General features: G+C 48.3%; 1 protein-coding gene across 6 annotated transcripts; it reads right to left on the minus strand.

Moving 5' to 3' along the window:
* Positions 1-640: 640 nt before the first annotated feature.
* TMEM219 (transmembrane protein 219) lies at positions 641-11665 on the minus strand. 6 transcript variants are annotated; one of them, XM_510915.8, is made up of 6 exons: positions 11553-11665; positions 10376-10574; positions 10087-10276; positions 5447-5676; positions 2119-2289; positions 641-739 (listed from the first exon to the last, which is right to left on the minus strand). In XM_510915.8, exons 2-5 carry the CDS (start codon positions 10538-10540, stop codon positions 2152-2154), a joined length of 723 nt encoding a protein of 240 aa, XP_510915.1. In that variant the 5' UTR covers positions 10541-10574; positions 11553-11665; the 3' UTR covers positions 641-739; positions 2119-2151. The 6 variants fall into 6 exon arrangements, with proteins under 6 accessions (XP_510915.1, XP_054525174.1, XP_009428878.1 ...); XM_054669199.2 differs by having other exon boundaries at positions 641-1647; XM_009430603.5 differs by having other exon boundaries at positions 10376-10577; positions 11553-11655.
* Between the last annotated feature and the right edge of the window lie 8095 nt (positions 11666-19760).

Below are 19760 nucleotides of genomic sequence, written 5' to 3' on the forward strand. Positions count from 1 at the left end.
TAGTCTTGCAAGGGGAGGAGCCCGGCACTCTGTCCCACGACTGGCGGTGGACAGAGCTGCAGCGCATGCGCTCGCCCCGCCTTCGCTCTGAGCCCGAGTTTGTTGCTAGGGGAAGCTTTGAGGGGGCGCGGGTGGACGGACAGCAGCGGCGATCTGCGACTGCGCGCAGGGTGGAAGTTGGGAGGGGCAAAGGAAGCTGCTGCTGGGCGCGGAAAAGGCGGGAAAATAGACTGCTCCGAGGTTAGCAACCATCTAACCTGGAAAAGGGCCTCCAAGTGCGAGGAATCTTTGCGCGTCGACGCTGGGAAAACTCAATCGGTCAAATCTCTTACGGAAATTGAGGCGCTGCAGGTTGCAAGACTTGCCAAGGTCACAGTGCATTTATGTCACAGCATTTCCATGACCTGACACCCCACCCGCCCAACTAACTGTAATTATCCATTTTATTTCGTAGAGAAAAACAAGACAAGTGTTTACCAAAGCCAAGTCAACCATGGGGAGAGCTCAAGTAACCTATGCCCTATGCCAACCTGTGTCCAAACTAGAGAGTCAACAGGAAAGAGTCCCCCAAAACTTCTAAGCCTGCCTACCCTAAAATCCCCACCTCAATCCAACCCCCAATAAACACCATACACGCCACTGGGCAAAAAAGCTTTTTATTTTCCCCCACATTCCAGCTCTTCACTTTTTCTAAAACCTTTTCCAACTCAGAGCCGAGGCCCAAGAAGTTGATTCACACCTGGGGAGAAAGAAAATAAAACAACAAAACAGGTCGAAGAGCTGCTAGAGGAAGCTCTGAGATGTGTGCAGAAATTGAGGAAGGAGCAGAGGGAGTGACAGCTAGAGACCAATATGGGCATTTAATCCCAACTAAGGTAGCCTCAGGACCCCAGGGTCTGTCAGGGGCCAGGAAGCCCTCCTTTCCCAGTCCAAGGTTGAGAGGGTCCTGTCATTTCCTGTCCCAAGTAGGTGGTTGGGGCATTTAGGCCCAGCCATCAGCAAAATAAGCACAGTTGATCTTGAGCTTCCACTTCCTCTGGCCTGATCAGTTCCCTGGGCCTCAACTATTTCCACTTTTCCCATAGTAACTTCCTAGGGCACTGCAGCCAGCTGAAGCTGAGACCAGTTCAAGAGCTGGATGCATAACACATGGCTCTCAAATTTCATGCACCCCCCTCTGACAAGTGAAGATTTTTTGCAGAAATATTTTTTCCTTTAGTGAGCTGATGTGTGAACTGGTTAACCAACATGACCCCCACCCACTGCTACGTTTGTGAAGCTGATTCCCTCCAAAGATCTTGTTAACGGAATCAGCTTTTTCTAAAGGTAACGATGACTAAATGGAAGACAGAAGGTGCATGTCAAGTTCTTGGGCACATACTATGTCCCCAGTAAATGGGTATCATCAGTTAGACTCTTCTGAGCGGTTCAAGTTGAATTTTACAAAATTTCCATCATAAAACTGGGTATTGGAATTTCAGGACAAAAGCAAGACAAACATGGTTCATATTCAGGACGAATCATCAAATGTGAACCCTCTTAACTCACCATTGTTACCCAAATGCTTGGATGTGAACTAGTTATGAGTCTTAAAATCACAATGTTGCTTGAAAGAAGTCAGCCACAAAAGAATGTGTATGATTCTGTCTACATAGTTTCAAAAATAAGTAAAACCAAACTATATTATTTAGGAATACATACATGGCAATACATTATAAAGCAGGACAGTAATTTCAAGGGAGAGAGAGGGCATTGTCAGGAAGGAAGGGACCATGGGGGGTTTCTGGACAGCTGGTAATATTCTACTCCTTCCCTCAGTGGTATTTATAAGTATCCACTTTATAATAATTTGCCAAGCTGTCCTTTTATGCTATTGGACTTTTCTACATAAGCGTTAAATATTTTATAATAAAAAAGTTAAAGTAATTAGAAAAATATTGAATGCTGACGGTGTCAAATTGTTCCCAGTCCCTAAGGGAGAGCTGTGGTTGAAGGGGTTCTCGGGGACTCAGAAGCAGCAGTCTTTGAGGAAAAGTCCAAGGATCTGCTCTACCCCGGTTACAACCCCCACCCCCACCCCATTCCCTGCTCCCGCAGGACTGGAGCAAAGAACCTCACCTGAGAAACAAGTCGGGAACTAGGCCAGTGCCCTCAGAGCCGGGTTCTAGACCAGTGGGACTCCCGGCGCGGGTGGAAGCACATAGCAGTGACACAGCAGAGAAGGCCACAGAAGAGAAGCAGGAAGGAGCCCAAGACCAGCAGCCTGGAGCCACACAGAGCCAGCTCCTCCTAGGGAGGGGTACAAGGAGGGGAGGAGGAGGACATGTTAATCCAGTCCAAGGGCTATAGAAGGAGCCTCCATGAGGGAGAGGGCTCTCCACATCTAGGGAGCAACTGAAGGGAAAATGTTATTTTCATATAAGCTGACATTTGTCTTTTTTTTTTTTTTTTGAGATGGAGTCTTGCTCTGTCGCCCAGGCTAGAGTGCAGTGGCGCGATCTCAGCTCACTGCAAGCTCCGCCTCCTGGGTTCACGCCATTCTCCTGCCTCAGCCTCCCAAGTAGCTGGGACTACAGGCACCCGCCACCACGCCTGGCTCATTTTTTGTATTTTTCGTAGAGACGGGGTTTCATCGTGTTAGCCAGGATGGTCTTGATCTCCTGACCTCATGATCTGCCCACCTCGGCCTCCCAAAGTGCTGGGATTACAGGCGTGAGCCACCGCGCCTGGCCCTTTTTTTTTTTTTTTTCTTTTTGAGGCAGGGTCTCACTCTGTAACTCAGGCTGGAGTGCAGTAGTGCAATCTCAGCTCACTGCAACCTCCGCCTCCTGGGCTCCAGCGATCTTCCCACCTCAGCCTCCTGAGTAGCTGGGACCACAGGTGTATGCCACCACGCCCAGCTAATTTTTTTTGTGTTTTTTTTGTAGAGATGGGGTTTCACCATGTTGCCCAGGCTCGAACATTTGTCTTGATGGTTTAAAAACTACTTTCTTGCCCAATTATCAACCTGAACCCCCATCATAACTCCATGAGATAGGAAACTTCATTATGATCCACAGTTTAAAGATGTATAAGTGGCCGGGCGCGGTGGCTCACACCTGTAATCCCAGCACTTTGAGAGGCCGAGGTGGGTGGATCACGAGGTCAGGAGATTGAGACCATCCTGGCTAACACAGTGGAACCCTGTCTCTACTAAAAATACAAAAACTTAGCCGGGCATGGTGGCGGGCGCCTGTAGTCCCAGCTACTTGGGAGGCTGAGGCAGGAGAATGGCGTGAACCTGGGAGGCGGAGCTTGCAGTGAGCCGAGATTGCGCCACTGCACTCCCGCCTGGGCGATAGAGCAAGACTCCATCTCAAAAAAAAAAAAAAAAAAAGTGCAAGCAGTGCTAGATCTGGAAACCAGATCTCTGATTCCAAGTCCCAGGTTGTGCTCCTCATGGGGTCTTTTCTTTTTTTCTTTATTTGAGACGGAGTCTCACTCTGTTGCCCAGGCTGGAGTGCAGTGGCATGATCTCAGCTCACTACAACCTCCGCCTCCCAGGTTCCAGAGATTCTCCTGCCTCAGCCTGCTGAGTAGCTGGGATTACAGACGCCCGCCACAACATCCAGCTAATTTTTAAATTTTTAGTAGAGATGGGGTTTCACCATGTTGGCCAGGCTGGTCTTGAACTCCTGACCTCAAGTGATCCACCGGCCTTGGCCTCCCAAAGTGCTGGGATTACAGGCGTGAGCCACCGTGCCTCATGGGGTATTTTCAAATGTGAGAGTGGAGTGTGCAGCAGCCTCCTGACTGATGGCCCTCCTCCACTCAGCCATTCTCCACCCAGCACCAGGGAAGCACCTCTCTCTCCTTAAAACTCCTCAGTGGCCCCCACGGCCTTCAGCATCAGGTCATAGCCCTCTATCCTGCATTCACAGAGCCTCTCCATCAAATCCCTGTGGTCTCTCTTGCCTTTTCTCCTTCCTAAGCCTCTCAACATGGAGTGCTCCCAAAGGCTGAACACTTTCTTTTTTTTTCCTACTTGAGACAGGGTCTCACTCTGGCACCCAGGCTGGAGTGCAGTGGCACAATCATGGCTCACTGCAGCCTCAAACTCCTGGGATCAAAGGATCCTCCCACCTCAGCCTCCTGAGTAGCTGGGACTATAGGTGTGTACCACCACACCCTGCTAATTAAAAAAAAAAATGTTTTTTTTAAGAAATGGGGTCGCCAGGCGCAGTGGCTCACACCTGTAATCCCAGCACTTTGGGAGGCCGAGGTGGGTGGATCACGAGGTCAGGAGATTGAGATCATCCTGGCTAACAAGGTGAAACCCTGTCTCTACTAAAAATACAAAAATTAGCCGGGCATGGTGGCAGGCGCCTGTAGTCCCAGCTACTCGGGAGCCTGAGGCAGGAGAATGGCATGAACCTGTGAGGTGGAGCTTGCAGTGAGCCGAGATTGTGCCACTGCACCCCAGCCTGGGTAACAGAGCGAGACTCCGTCTCAAAAAAAAAAAAAAAAAAGCGAAAAAGAAACGAGGTCTTGCTATGTTCTCCAGGCTGGTCTGGAACTCCTGGCCTCAGGCATTCTCCTTGCTTCGGCCTTCCAAAGTGCTGGGATTACAGATGTGACACCTGGCTGAACACTTTTCAATCTCTAGGCCTGTGCGCATGCTGGTGCCTTTGCCTGGAGTGTACCTCCCCCTCTCCTGAACCTCCTCTACTGCAGTCCCTGTCCAAATCTTCCTCATTCTTCAAGGATCATTCTGACCTGACAGAAGGTGTGGGTTGCAACCCTGGCTCTGCCACTTAACCAGTTGTGTGGCCTGCAGCAATTCACTCCCTTTCTCTAAACCTGTTTCCTCATCTGTAAAATGGGATAATAACAGCTACCTCAAAAGGCTATTTTAAGATCAAATGAATTAATGAACCCTGAGAGCACTTTGTGCATTATAAACCACTGTGCACAATGCTCTTTGGTAAATGCCACCTTCTCTGTGAAGCACTCTCCATAAATGTTCAAGTTAGGGTTAATGGCTCCTTTCTCTGTGTTTGCATAACACTTTGCTCACATCTCTCTAATAGCAATTAGCCCATTTGCCTCTTATTATAGCTTCTGAACTCCTTTGAAGTAGAGAGAATGTTTTAAAGACAATAGTAAACAACAATAGCTGTCACTTATCAAATCTCTATGTCCCAGGCATTGTGCTGGGCACTTCACGGTCATTCTCATTTAATCCTTATTTGATGGAATTAAGAGATAGGGTCATGTTTTCTGTTTTACAGATGAGGATGCTGACACTCAGAGATGTTTAGACACTTGTTCTACGTCACACAGCCCCCAAGGCAGGGTTATAAAACCTGTGCTTTTTCTACAAGGTAGAATTGTTTCCAGGGACCTTCAAGATACAGTAGTTAGCAGGCAGTCTACAAAACCCTGGCGACCCATCTGAGGCTCTTACCGAGGTGAGCAGCTTGGTCAGCACAAGGCCTTCATGGCTCCAGACACTAACACATTCCTCACCCATTCTAGGGCTCAGGGTGGCATTTCCAGCCCCCTCCTCTGAGCAGGATATGGGTGGCTGGCTGGAGGGTAGGATTCCTGGAACAGCACTAAAATATAGGCAGGTTCCTGCAGTCCTTTCTGTGGTCACCCTGGCTGTGATAAGGACCAGTTGTCCTGCAGAAGATCCTGTGAAAGGCGCAGAAGAGAAAATGGAAGAAAATGAGAGGTGACGCGGGAGCCTCTGTCTTCACGCTTCTTTTCTTGTATTTTCTTTTTTTTTTTTTGAGGCGGATTCTCGCTCTATCACCCAGGCTGGAGTGCAGTGGCGCAATCTCGGCTCACTGCAAGCTCCGCCTCCCGGGTTCACACCATTCTCCTGCCTCAGTCTCCCGAGTAGCTGGGACTACAGGTGCCCACCACCAGGCCCGGCTAATTTTTTGTATTTTTAGTAGAGACGGGGTTTCACTGTGGTAGCCAGGATGGTCTTGATCTCCTGACCTCGTGATCCGCCCGCCTTGGCCTCCCAAAGTGCTGGGATTACAGGCGTGAGCCACCGTGCCCGGCCCTTTTCTTGTATTTTCTTTCTTTCTTTATTTTTTTGAGATGGGGTCTCACTTTGTCGTGCAGGTTGGAGTGCAGTGGCACGATCCCAGCTCACGGGAGCCTCAACCTCCTAGGCTCAAGTGATCCTCCCACCTCAGTCTCCTGAGTAGGCAGGGCTACAAGCGTGTGCCACCTACCTGGCTAATTTTAAAAAATTTTTTTTGTAGAAACAGGGTATCACTGTATTGCCCGGGCTGGACTCAAACTCCTGGGCTCAAGCCATCCTGCTACCCTGACCTCCCAAAATGTTGGGATTCCAGGCGTGAACCACCACGCCTGACCCTAGTCATTTTTTAAGGCTTTCTATAATACCAGGTGTTTTGGCATTGATTCTATTCAATAAAGTATTCCATATACCATTATTTATATCACTGAGAAATGAAAATAACTTTGTATCAATATAAACACAAATTAAGTTGTAATTTAAATTAACTTAAATTACAATCAATACAACAACCATACCAATACTCGCAAGGCTGCAGTGAAATGGGCAGATACACATTGCCCATGTCAGTTTGCATAAACTAGTTCATTCTTTTTAAGAAAGCAGTTTCTCACTTGGTACCAAAATCCATTAAAAGGTTCTCACCCTGTTTTAAATTAGTGGGGAAAGGATGGCCTCAGTAAATGGCCTTGGGAAAATTTCCATGTAGAAAAAAACATAGCGTCAAACTGTTATCTTATAAAATAAAGTTCAGATGTATTAAAGAACTATACAAACTAAAAAAAAAACATTTAAAGAAAATACAGAATATTTTATTTTATTATTTTTGAGACAGAGTTTCACTCTTGTTGCCCAGGCTGGAGTGCAGTGGTGCAATCTCGGCTCACTGCAACCTCCACCTCCTAGGTTTAAGCAATTCTCCTGCCTCAGCCTTGCGAGTAGCTGGGATTACAGGCGCCCACCACCATGCCTGGCTAATTTTTTGTATTTTTAGTAGAGACGGGGTTTCATCATGTTGGCCAGGCCAGTCTTGAACTCCTGACCTCAGCTGATCCACCTGCCTCAGCCTTCCAAAGGCTGGGATTATAGGAATGAGCCACCACGCCTGGCCAGAATATTTTCTAATTTTAAAATGAGGACGGGCTTCCTATGAAAGACACAAAACCTAAAAGTCTTAATAAAGGACAAGAGTGATAAACCTAACCTCATAAAAATTAAAGACTTCTATGCAATGAAAGATAAGTTAAAAAAAAGTAACATATTGAAAATACCTATAATATATTTAAATGACAAAAGGTTTACTATCTAGAATAAAGACCTACAAATCAAGAAGAAAAAGACAAATAACTGAAAAGAAAAACGAACAAAGGAAACAAACAGGTAATTCACAGGCAACATGAAAACAGACAATAAACCATAAGAGGCTCAACCTTACTAGCAATCAAGAGAAAGTAAATAAAACAATTGGGTAATAGGCCAGACCCGGTAGCTCATGCCTGTAATCCCAGCACTTTGGGAGGTGAGGCAGGAGGATCACTTGAGCCCAGTAGTTTGAAACTAGCCTGGGCAACATAGTGAGACCACATCTCTATAAAAAATACAAAAATTGGCCAGACGCAGTGGCTCACACCTGTAATCCCAGCACTTTGGGAGGCCAAGGCGGGCGGATCATGAGGTCAGGAGTTCAAGACCAGCCTGGCCAACATGGTGAAACCCCATCTCTACTAAAAATACAAAAATTAACTGGGCATGGTGCCACATGCCTGTAATCCCAGCTACTTGGGAGACTGAGGCAGAAGAATCTCCTGAAACTGGGAGGCAGAGGTTCAGTGAGCTGAGATCGCATCACTGCCCTCCAGTCTGGGTGACAGAGCAAGACTCCTTGGGCTGGGGGGCGGGAATTAGGTGGGCGTGATGGCGAGCACCTGTAATCCCAGCTACTCAGGAGGCTGAGGCAGGAGAATGTTTACTGCAAGCCCTGCCTCCCAGGGATAAGCAATCCTCCCACCTTAGCCTCCCGAGTAGCTGGGACCACAGGTGTGCACCACCACACCTGGCTTTTTTTTTTTTTTTTTTGTATTTTTAGTAGAGACAGAGTCTTGCCATTTTGTCCAGGCTGGTCTCGAACACCTGCGCTCAAGCAATCTGCCTGCCTTGGCCTCCCAAAGTGCTGGGATTACAGGCATGAGCCACCACATCCGGCCCTAACTGTACACTTTCAATGGGTGAATTGTATGGTACATGAATCATATCTCAATAAAACTATTATATATCTATTTAAAAGTAAAAAGAATGGGAAAGAATTGTCCCAAGTCTGCATATATCGGACACATTCCTTATTTTTGTTAACATACATGTACACCTGGACATGCAGAGACCCACTCCCCCGACACATATATACTCACAGGAGAATCTTAGAATGATAGTGTTGTAAAGGACCTCAGAAGTCAGAAAATACCACCCTCTTCCATCCCTCTTTATCTTAGCATATTTTAGATAAGGCCAAATGTCACACAGGGATTATTGGCATCCACTGACATTTTCACATTCTCCCTATCGCTTGTCATTTTCCCAGAAGACTATAGCTCTTTGGAAATTGATGGTGTCTAATTTTTTTCTGCATCTTTTGTGGCATACAGAACTATGCTAAGGAAAAAGGGGCCTCTAGGAGGAGGTGGCTAAAGGATGAGAACACATTAGGTCAAACCTAGCCCATTTCATCCTACCTCCAAGGATAGACTCAAAGAACATCAGAACTGGCAGAGGAAGAAAGCATTCATAGAAAACCTACCCTGTCGGCAGCATGTTCACTGAAAGCCCTAATCACAGAAGTGACTAAAGTCCAGGGATGTGCCCAAGGTCATCATTGGTGAGGTCAGAGGCAGGGCCCAGCCCTGAGTGTTCTGATACCCGACCCCACAGTCCTCTGTGATCTCACCTTACTTTTTTTTTTGGCGCAGGGTGGTGGGGGGGGCGCGGGGCGGGACAGAGTCTCTGTTGCCCAGGCTAGAGTGCAGTGGTGTGATCTCTGCTTATTGCAACCTCCGCCTCCCAGGTTCAAGCGATTCTCCTGCCTCAGCCTCCCAAGTAGCTGGGACTACAGGCACCTGCCACCACACCTGGCTACTTTTTGTATTTTTGTTTGTTTGTTTGTTTGAGACGGAGTCTTGCTCTGTCTCCCAGGCTGGAGTGCAGTGGCACGATCTTGGCTCACTGCAACCTCCACCTCCCGGGTTCAAGCAATTCTCCTGCCTCAGCCTCCCAAGTAGCTGGAACTACAAGCTTGCACCACCAAGCCTGGCTAATTTTTTTTTTTTGAGACTGAGTTTTGCTCTGTTGCCCAGGCTGGAGTGCAGTGGTACGATCTCGGCTCACTGCAACCTCCGCCTCCTGGCTTCAAGTGATTCTCCTGCCTCAGCCTCCTGAGTAGCTGGGATTACAAGCACGTGCAACCATGCCCGGCTAATTTTTGTATTTTTAGTAGAGATGGGGTTTCACCATGTTGGTCAGGCTGGACTCAAACTCCTGACCTCATGATCTGCCCGCCTCGGCCTCCCAAACTGCTGGGATTACCGCTGTGAGCCACCGCAACCAGAGCACCAGGTTAATTTTTGTATTTCTAGTAGAGACGGGGTTTCACCATGTTGGCCAGGCTGGTCTCGAACTCCTAACCTCGTGATCTGCCCTTCTCGGACTCCCAAAGTGCTGGGATTAGAGGTATGAGCCACCGCACCTGATTTTTTTTTTTTTTTTTTTGAGACAGAGTCTTGCTCTGTCACCCAGGCTGGAGTGCAATGGTGCGATCTCGGTTCACTGCAACCTCCATCTCCTGGGTTCAAGCGATTCTCCTTCCTCAGCCTCCCGAGTAGTTGGGATTAGAGGCGCCTGCCACCATGCCTGGCTAATTTTTGTATTTTTAGTAGAGATGGTGTTTCATCATGTTGGCCAGGCTGGTCTTGAACTCCTGACCTCAAATGATCCACCTACCTTAGCCTCCCAAAGTGTTGGGATTACAGGCGTGAGCCACCACACCCAGCCTCTGATCTCACCTTTCAATCCCATCTGACTTCCCAGGACTGTGGCCTGGAATGTCCGGGTCTTGTTCCTGTCTGGACCGTCTCTGAAGTTCAAGGTGGTCAGCAAGCCCACGACGTGAGACCCTCGCCACTTCCCTGTGACTGTCCCATTCCTGGGACACAGGGTCAGCTGGCCAAAAGATCTCAAAAAAGAGACCCAGTCCTGTGAGCAAAAGAAGGGTGGGAGACGGGTGAGATGAGATTAGCAGCAAAAGCCTGTCTAGGTTGGAAGGAAGAGCGGGTACGGGGGTGGGGAACTTACCTGCGGGATGTCAGGGCTGCGCAGGCCAGTCCTGTGGGTGAGGAGGAAGCTGCCAAGGCCCAGGCCAGAGAGGCCAAGGAGCAGCAGGATCAAAGTGGCACAGACCAGAGGTGGGTGGTGGGCCAGACACAGGTGCAGGTTGTGCCCTGCCTGGCAGTTGCCCATGGGGAGCAGAGGGGGCTGAGCCTCCGGGGAGAGCCTGCTGGAAGACAGGGAGGGAGAATGGGACAAGAGCACCTCTTTTACGCAAAGAGAAAAGAAAGCTCAGAGAAGACAAAGGACTTCCCAAGGCCACACAGTAAGTGGCAGAGCCAGAACAAGAATCCAAGGTTCCCGACTCCAAAAGTTCAACTCCCTGCACTGCTGGATAAATATTTGCTGCATTTCATTTCTGAAGTAATCTAAGTGGAGGCAGAGCAGTGTACTCCGTGCTGGAAGAAGGAAACTGAAAGGGAGACTTCTCAGCTGGAGAAACAGGAAGCACTGTTCTGGGGCGAGGGTTTGGCTGAGGAATAGTTCCAGCCAGAGCCCAGACAAGGGAAGACTCTGGAGAAGAACTCCACTGTGCAGCTAAACGGCTAGATCTGAATCCCTTTCTGTTATTCACTGACTCTGTGAGCTTAAGAATCCATGAAATGGGAGTTCTGAGAACACCAAGTAATAAGGATTAAACGTGGCGGATGAAGCAGTCTGCGTGGTATTTGGCCATGCAGGAATTCAACAAATGTCCACTTCCTTTCTCTTTCTCGTACAGATCCTCAAAACCGGGTAAGGCGAGGCAAAAAATACTGTGAGGGAAACTGAGGCTCGTGGACTTTAACACAGGAGGGGTAGGGCCAAGATCTGAACCCCGCCTCCTGCTTCCAAGTGGGGTGCTCCTTCCCACGCAAGGTGCGACGGCCTGATGGAAAAGAACTTCTGGAAGGCGAAGAGATAAACAGGGGTCGGGGGGAAAAGAAGGGAGCCACGGAAATGTAGGTGTCACAAATGCTCAGCCCTGCCCCGCCTCCCGTCCGGCTGGAAGGGGGTTAAAGGGAGGGGAGGGCAGAGTCTGAGGGTCCGCGGCCGCTGGTGCACCTGAGCACCCCCTCCCCGGAAAGCCCCCGCCCCGAACGATTGCAACACCCTCGTCCCCTCCCGGTCTCGCGCGTCGGATCCGCCAGCCGCTCGCTCTTACCCCTCGGGGCCGGGCGGATGCCGGCGCCCCCCGCGACGTCACGAGCGGGGCCGCGAGGGGGCGGGGTCCGTGCTCTGCGCTTCCGTCCCCGACCCTCCTCCTCGCGCGGCCCCGCCCCGCGGCCGGGTCCGCATGCGCAGTGGCCACGCGGGCGCCAGCCTCGCCCCTCACCGCCAGGGTGGGGGCGTACCAAAGGGACACCCAAGGAAGGAGCCACCAGAAAGGAAAACCTCCGTGGGAGGGGTGGAAACGGGAGCGAGGCCAGGGAGCAAGTGCGAGAAACGTCGCAGAACCCGTAGGCTCCCTCCAGAGAGACTGGCAAGAACTGCCCCAGAAGCTTGTCGCGGGCATTTTTGGGCTGTGCGTCCCCTACCCGCGCCAATAGCACAGACCAGCCGCGCCCGGGTTCCCGGTGAGGACTCGGCATCCGCTCAGAGTGGCAGGGCTGCCACTTGAGGACTCTGTCCACTGGGGCTGGGAGTGGTGTTTTGGACTCCGCTCTTCTGTGCACCCCGATCTGCACCTTTCTCGTGGACCCTGACTTTTAGTGACTCCTTAATGTATAGGATGCTGGAGCTGAAGAGTTGCTCAGTAGAGAGCATCTCAGTTCACTTCTGCCCAAGTTTTGGAGGTGAGAACATCTGACTGGAGGTAGCATGACACATGGAGCCAGGAACTTTGGGTTCAAATCCTGACTGTCCGTACCCTCGCATAAGCCATAGCCGCGCTCTCAGGGGACTAAGCTTACCCCTCTACTAAAGAGGATCATCCTATCTATCTCACCGGTTGGATCAGAAGCTTAAAGGGTAAAATGTGGGAAAACATGGGCCCAGTGCCCACTAAGCACACAGGACAGATGCTACTTGAAACGGAATCTATTTAATTCGACTGTGGCTTCCTTAAGGCAGAGGCCATGTCGTTTGTATCAACAGCCACAAAAGTTTGTGGCACAAAACCTTCGCATATACAAATGATTTTTTTTTTTTTTTGAGACGGGGTCTCAGTCTGTCGCCAGGCTGGAGTGTAGTGGCGCGATCTCGACTCACTGCAACCTCCGCCTCCCGGATTCAAGCGATTCTTCTGCCTCAGCCTTCCGAGTAGCTGGGACTACAGGCGCGCGCCACCACGCCCAGCTAATTTTTGTATTTTTAGTAGAGACGAGGTTTCACCATGTTGGCCGGGATGGTCTTGATCTCTTGACTTCGTGGTCTGCCCGCATCGGCCCCCCAAAGTGCTGGGATTACAAGCGTGAACCACCACACCCGGCCGATTTTTTTTTTTTTTTTTGACAGAGCCTTGCTCTGTCATCGCCCAGGCTGGAGTTCAGTGGCACAATCAAAGCTCGCTGCAGTCTGGACGTCTTGGGCTCAAGAGATCCTCCCGCCTTAGCCTCCTGGGTAGTTGAGACAGCCGGTAGTCACATGCCACCCACCATGCCCAGCTAACTTTTGCATTGTGTGTAGAGACGGGGTTTTGCCATTTGCCATGTTGCCCAGGCATGTCTCGAACTCCTGACCTCAAGCAGTCCTCTCGCCTCGGCCTCCCAAAGTGCTGGGATTACAGGCGTGAGCCACTGTGCCCTGACTAGTCAAATGATTTTTGACAAGGGTGCTGTGGGCGTTCAGTAGAGAAAAAAGTCTTTTCTGTGCATCGAAGGACACAACAGGCTGGGCATGGTGGCTCAAGCCTGTAATCCTAGCACTTTGGGAGGCCGAGGCGGGTGGATCACCTGAGGTCAGGAGTTTGAGACCAGCCTGGCCAACATGGTGAAACCCCGTCTCTACTAAAAGTACAAAATTAGCCAGGCATGGTGCCGGGCGCCTATAATCCCAGCTACTCCAGAGGCTAAGGCTGGAGAATCGCTTGAACCTGGGGAGTGGAGGTTGCAGTGAGCTGAGATTGCACCACTTCACTCCAGCCTGGGCAAAAGATCAAAACTCTGCCCCACAAAAAACAAAAACAAAAAAAGGAAAGGACAGTGAAAAGGCAACCAACAGAATGAGAGGAAATATCAAATCATATATCTTATAAGGGGTTAATATCTATAATATATAAAGAACTCCTGCAACTCAACAACAGCCCAATCTCAGCTCACCTCAACCTCTGCCTCTCAGGCTCAAGGGATTCTCCTGCCTCAGCCTCCCGAGTAACTGAGATTACAGGCGCACGCCACTATCACCTGGCTAATTTTTGTACTTATTAGTAGAGACAGGGTTTCACCATATTGGCCAGGCTGATCTCAAACTCCTGACCTCAAATGATCCACCCGCCTTGGCCTCCCAAAGTACTGGGATTATAGGCGTGAGCCACCGCACCCAGCCTAATTTTTTGTATTTTTAGTAGAGATGGGGTTTCATCATGTTGGCCAGGCTGGTCTCAAATTCCTGACCTCAGGTGATCCACCCGCCTCAGACTCCCGAAGTGCTGGGATTACAGGTGTGAACCACCGCACCAGCCAAGTATACCAACATTTTGACTTAATCCACTCAACAAGCCCTCAAAGTGGATGTTATTCTGGAAAGCTGGCCCTTAGTTTAAGTCAGGGGTCCCCAACCCCTGGGCCGTGGGGCCAGTACCAGTCCGTGACCTGTTAGGAACTGAGCCGCACAGCAGGAAGTGAATGGCTGGTGAGAGAAGCTTCATCTGTATTTACAGCTACTCCCCATTGCCTGCATTACCGCCTCAGCTCTGCTTCCTGTCAGATCAGTAGCGGCATTAGATTATCATAGGAGCATGAATCCTATTGTGAACTGCGCATGCGAGGGATCTAGGTTGCTCCTTATGAGAATCTAATGCCTGATGATCTCTCACTGTCTCCCATCAACATCAGATGGGACTATCTAGTTGCAGGAAAACAAACTCAGGGATCCCACTGATTCTACTTTATGATGAGTTGTATAATTATTTTATTATACCTTATAATGTAATAATAATAGAAATAAAGTGCAAAATAAATGTAATGTGCTTGAATCATCCCGAAACCATTGCTCCCCTGGTGGAAAAATTGTCTTCCATGAAACTGGTCCCCAGTGCCAAAAAGGTTGGGGACTGCTGGTTTAATTTAACCAAGGTCATACATATATTAGGTGGCAGAAGTTGGGTTATGATTTAAGCCTGACCACAGCATGGCATGTGGGAATGAGAAAGCCCTGTTGAGGCTCGTTCATTCAATAAGCATCTGTTGGCTGCCAGGCTGTGTATTCTGTGGGCTGGGAATATAGTGGTGGACAAAGTATTCATGATCTCTGGCCTCCTGGAACTACAATCTGGTATGTTCAGGCTGGGCGCAGTGGCTCATGCCTGTAACCCCAGCACTTTGGGAGGCCGAGGCGGGAGGATCACCTGAGGTTGGGAGTTCAAGACTAGTCTGACCAACATGGAGAAACCCCATCTCTACTAAAAATACAAAATTATTTGGGTGTGGTGGCATATGCCTGTAATCTCAGCTACTTGGGAGGCTGAGGCAGGAGAATCGCTTGAACCCAAGAGGCAGAGGTTGCAGTGAGCCAAGATCACGCCATTGCACTCCAGCCTGGACAACAAGAGCGAAACTCCATCTCAAAAAAAAAAAAGCAACAGGAAAAGTGCATGTTTGCCTAAACCTTTTTTCTTCTTCTTCTTTTTTTTTTTTTGGAGGCAGAGTTTCACTCTGGTTACCCAGGCTGGAGTGCAGTGGTGCGATCTCAGCTCACGGCAACCTCTGCCTCCTGAGTTCAAACAATTGTCCTGCCTCAGCCTCCCTAGTAGCTGGGACTACAGGCGTGCGTCACCAGGCCCAGCTAATTTTTTTGTATTTTTAGTAGAGACAGGGTTTTGCCATGTCGTCCAGGCTGGTCTCGAACTCCTGACCTCAAGTGATCCATCCACCTTAAGCTTCCCAAAGTGCTGGGATTACAGGTGTGAGCCAGTGAGCCCCACCTTTTTTTTGTTTCTTTTTTTTTGAGACAGGGTCTTGGTCTGTCACCCAGGCTGGAGGGCAGTGGCGCAATCTTGACTCAGTGCAACCTCCCTCCTCACCATGCTCAAGCAATCCTCCCACTTCATCCGCCCAAGTAGCTGGGACCACAAGTGTGCACCACCATGCCAAGCTATTTTTTTTTCTTTCTTTTTGTATTTTTAGTAGAGACGGGGTCTCACCATGTTGTGCAGTCTGGTCTCGAACTCCTGAGCTCAAGCTGTCTACCCGCCTCAGACTCCCAAAGTGCTGGGATTACAGGTGTGAGCCACCCTGCCCGGCCCCATCTAGACTTTTTTTTTTTTTGAGATGGAGTCTTGCTCTGTCGCCCAGACTGGAGTGAAGTGGTGTGATCTCGGCTCGCTGCAACCTCCAACTCCTGGGTTCAAGTGATTCTCCTGCCTCAGTCTCCTGAGTAGCTGGGATTACAGAGGCATGCCACCGTCCCTGGCTAATTTTTGTATTTTTAGTAGAGACGGGGTTTCACCATGTTGGCCAGGCTGGTCTCAAACTCCTGACCTCAAGTGATCCACCCGCCTTGGCCTCCCTAAGTGCTAGGATTACAGGTGTGACACATCGTGACTGGCCAAAAAAAATTTTTTTTTTGAGACTGAGTCTCGCTCTGTTGCCCAGGCTGGAGTGCGGTGGCATGATCTCTGCTCACTGTAAGCTCCGCCTCCCGGGTTCACACCATTCTCCTGCCTCAGTCTCCCAAGTAGCTGGGACTACAGGTGCCCGCCACCACACCCAGCTAATTTTTTGTATTTTTTAGTAGAGACAGGGTTTCACCGTGTTAGCCAAGGTGGTCTCGATCTCCTGACCTCGTGATCTGCCCGCCTCGGCCTCCCAAAGTGCTGGGATTACAGGCGTGAGCCACCGCGCCCGGCTTTTTTTTTTTTTTTTTTTTTAAGGTGGAGTTTCACTCTTGTAGCCCAGGCTGGAGTGCAATGGCGCAATCTCGGCTCACTGCCACCTCCACCTCCCGGGTTCAAGCGATTCTCCCACCTCAGCCTCCTGCTGGGACTGCAGGTGCCTGCCACCACGCCCGGCTAATTTTTGTATTTTCAGTAGAGACGGGGTTTCACCATCTTGGCCAGGTTGGTCTCGAATTCCTGACCTCTTAATCCCTCTTTGGCCTCCCAAAGTGCTGGGATTGCAGGCATGAACCACCGCACCCAGCCCCCAAAAATTTTTAAGTTAGCTGGATGCCCAGCCACTCTGTAGTCCCAGCCTGTAGTCCCAGTACCTGTAGTCCCAGCCACTCTGGAGGCTAAGGCAGAAGGATCACTTGAGCTGCAGTGAACCGAGATTGCCACTGCACTTCAGCCTAGGTAACAGAGTAAGACCCTGTCTCTAAAATAAATACATAAACAAATAAATATTACTTTATTAAATCATGTCAATAACAAAACAAATTATTATCCCTATTTTATGGATGAGAAAACCAAGACTTAGCAATGTTAGCAAACTTGCCCATGGTCTGCAGCTAGCCCACCAGCTACATGTCCCACACAGGAAAGAACAATGAAAATATAGAAAAAAAATAGAATAATATGATTGCCTGGAATAAGAAATATTTATTCCAAAATAGAATTTAAAAATAGGATAATATGATTACCTGGAATAAGAGATACTTTCTGAAGCAAGACACACAAATATAGAAACCATAAATGAAGAAGGTTGATAAACTTAATTGTTTAAAATTTAAAACTTCTGTATGATAAGATCCCACGTGAGTGAGAAGTGGGAGAAAATCACTGCAGTATATATAAACCGTCAAGGGATTAGAAGTTGCTAACATTTTTTGTTTTGTTTTGTTTTGAGATGGAGTCTCGCTCCGTCACCTAGGCTGGAGTGCAGTGGGTCCATCTCAGTTGACTGCAACCTCCAGCTCCCAGGTTCAAGCGATTCTCCTGCCTCAACCTCCTAAGTAGCTGGGATTACAGGCGCTTGCCACCACACCCAGCTAATTTCTTTTGTATTTTTAGTAGAAATGGGGTTTCACCATGTTGCTAGGCTGGTCTCGTACTTCTGACTACAAGTGATCCACCCACCTCGGCTTCCCAAAGTGCTGGGATCACAGGCGTGAGCCACCACGCCCAGCCTGTTTTGTTTTTTACTAAGGTAAAATTTACATAGAGTGAAATGCACAGATCTTAAAGTATAAAATTTCATGAGTTTTGACAAATGTAATGCCTATCTAAACACCCCAATCAAGACATAAAACACTTCTGGCTCCAAGAACTTCCTTCCCTTCCCTTTCTAGTCAGTCCCCACTGCCCGTGTCCATAGGCAACTACTATCCTGATTCCGTAACCAAAAATAGTTATTTTTTTCTTTAAAATGCCCAGATTCACTTAATAGACTGTAAGTGTTGTTAGAAGAGGATCTGCCTGATTTTTTTCTTAGTATTTGTGTGTGTGTGTGTGGTAAACAACATATATAATATAAAACTTGCCATTTTAGCTTTTTTTTTTTTTTTTTTTGAGACAGAATCTCGCTCTGTTGCCCAGGCTGGAATGCAATGGTGCAATCTTGGCTCACTGCAACCTCCACTTCCTGAGTTCAAGTGATTCTCCTGCCTCAGCCTCCCAAGTAACTGGGATTACAGGTGTCTGCCACTACACCTGGCTAATTTTTTGTATTTTTAGTAGAGACGAGGTTTCACCGTATTGGCCAGGCTGGTCTTGAACTCCTGACCTCAGGTGATCCACCCACCTTGGCCTCCGGAAACGCTGGGATTACAGACATGAGCCACCGCACCTGGCCATTTTAGCTATTTTTAAGTGCACAGTTCAGTGGTATTAATTATATTCACAATTTTGTGCAACTGTCACTACTATTTCCAAAACTTTTTCATCACTCCAAACAGAAATTCTGTAACATTAAGCAATAACTTTCTTTTTTTTATGGGAAAAAAATGGATGATTTATTATATAAAAGTATGATTGGCAGAATACAGAAAAACTGTTGTTTTTTTTTACCTTTACGTGTTTATTACAAACACCAAACAAGGTGTAACAATTGGAAGAACGAATTTCAAACTACCCAAAATTATTCATTTGGTGAAATTATTCAAGTCACGAATGCTAAGTAAATAGATGCACTTCAAAATATGCAAAGTGTGGCTGGGTGCAGTGGCTCACACCTGTAATCCCAGCACTTTGGGAGGCCGAGGCAGCCAGACCACCTGAGGTCAGGAGTTTGAGAGAAGCCTGGCCAACATGGTGAAACCCCGTCTCTACTAAAAATACAAAAATTAGCCATGCATGATGGCAGGCGCCTATAATACCAGTTACTTGGGAGGCTGAGGCAAGAGAATCACTTGAACCTGGGAGGCAGATGTTGCAGTGAGCTGAGATCAAGCCACTGCACTCCAGCCTGGGCGACAGAGCAAGACTCTGTCTTAAAAAAAAGAAAAAAATCAATGTAATACACCACATTAATAGAATGAACCGGGGAGAAAACACATGGTCATCTCAATTGATGCAGAAAAGGCTTTGAAAAAATGAACACCCTTTCATGATTTTATTTATTTATTTATTTATTTATTTATTTTGAGACGGAGTTTCACTCTTGTTGCCCAGGCTGGAGTGCAATGGCGTGATCTCGGCTCACCACAGCCTCTGCCTCCCAGGTTCAAACAATTCTCCTGCCTCAGCCTCTGGAGTAGCTGGGATTATAGGGAAGCGCCACCACACCCGGCTAATTTTTTTGTATTTCAGTAGAGATGGGGTTTCTCCATGTTGGTCAGGCTGGTCTCGAACTTCTGACGTTAGGTGATCTGCCTGCCTCGGCCTCCCAAAGTGCTGGGATTACAGGCGTGAGTGAGCCACTGCGCCCAGCCAAACCCCTTTCATGATTAAAACACTCAATAAACTAGAAATAGACAGGAATGTCCTCAAAATGATAAAGGCCGTAAACCACAGCTAACATCATACTCTACAGGGAAAGACTAAAAGCTTGTACCCTCAGACCAGGAACAAGACAAGGATGCCTGCTCTCACCACTTCTATTCAACAAAGTACTAGAAGTTCTAGGCAAAGCAATTCGCCAAGAAGAAACAAAAGACTTCCACATTGGAAAGGAAGAAGTAAAAGGATCTCTTTTCACAGATTATATAATTATATATAGAAAAATCATAAGAAATCCACACAAAAATTTTAGAATTAAGTTCAGCAAAGTTGCAGGACATAAAATCAACTCAGATTTTATACACTTGCAGCAAACAATTTGAAAAGGAAATTTAGATA

Source organism: Pan troglodytes, chromosome 18 (genome assembly GCF_028858775.2).
Source record: "Pan troglodytes isolate AG18354 chromosome 18, NHGRI_mPanTro3-v2.0_pri, whole genome shotgun sequence".
Classification (NCBI taxonomy): Eukaryota; Metazoa; Chordata; class Mammalia; order Primates; family Hominidae; genus Pan; species Pan troglodytes.

Coding starts and splice junctions, on each gene's coding strand:
- TMEM219 (XM_510915.8), bottom strand. CDS start 10,540: ATGGGCAACTGCCAGGCAGGGCACAACCTGCACCTGTGTCTGGCCCAC. Junction 10,277..10,375: donor GCAGCCCTGACATCCCGCAG/GTAAGTTCCCCA, acceptor TTTTGCTCACAG/GACTGGGTCTCTTTTTTGAG. Junction 5,677..10,086: donor AAGTCAGATGGGATTGAAAG/GTGAGATCAGAG, acceptor CGCCTTTCACAG/GATCTTCTGCAGGACAACTG.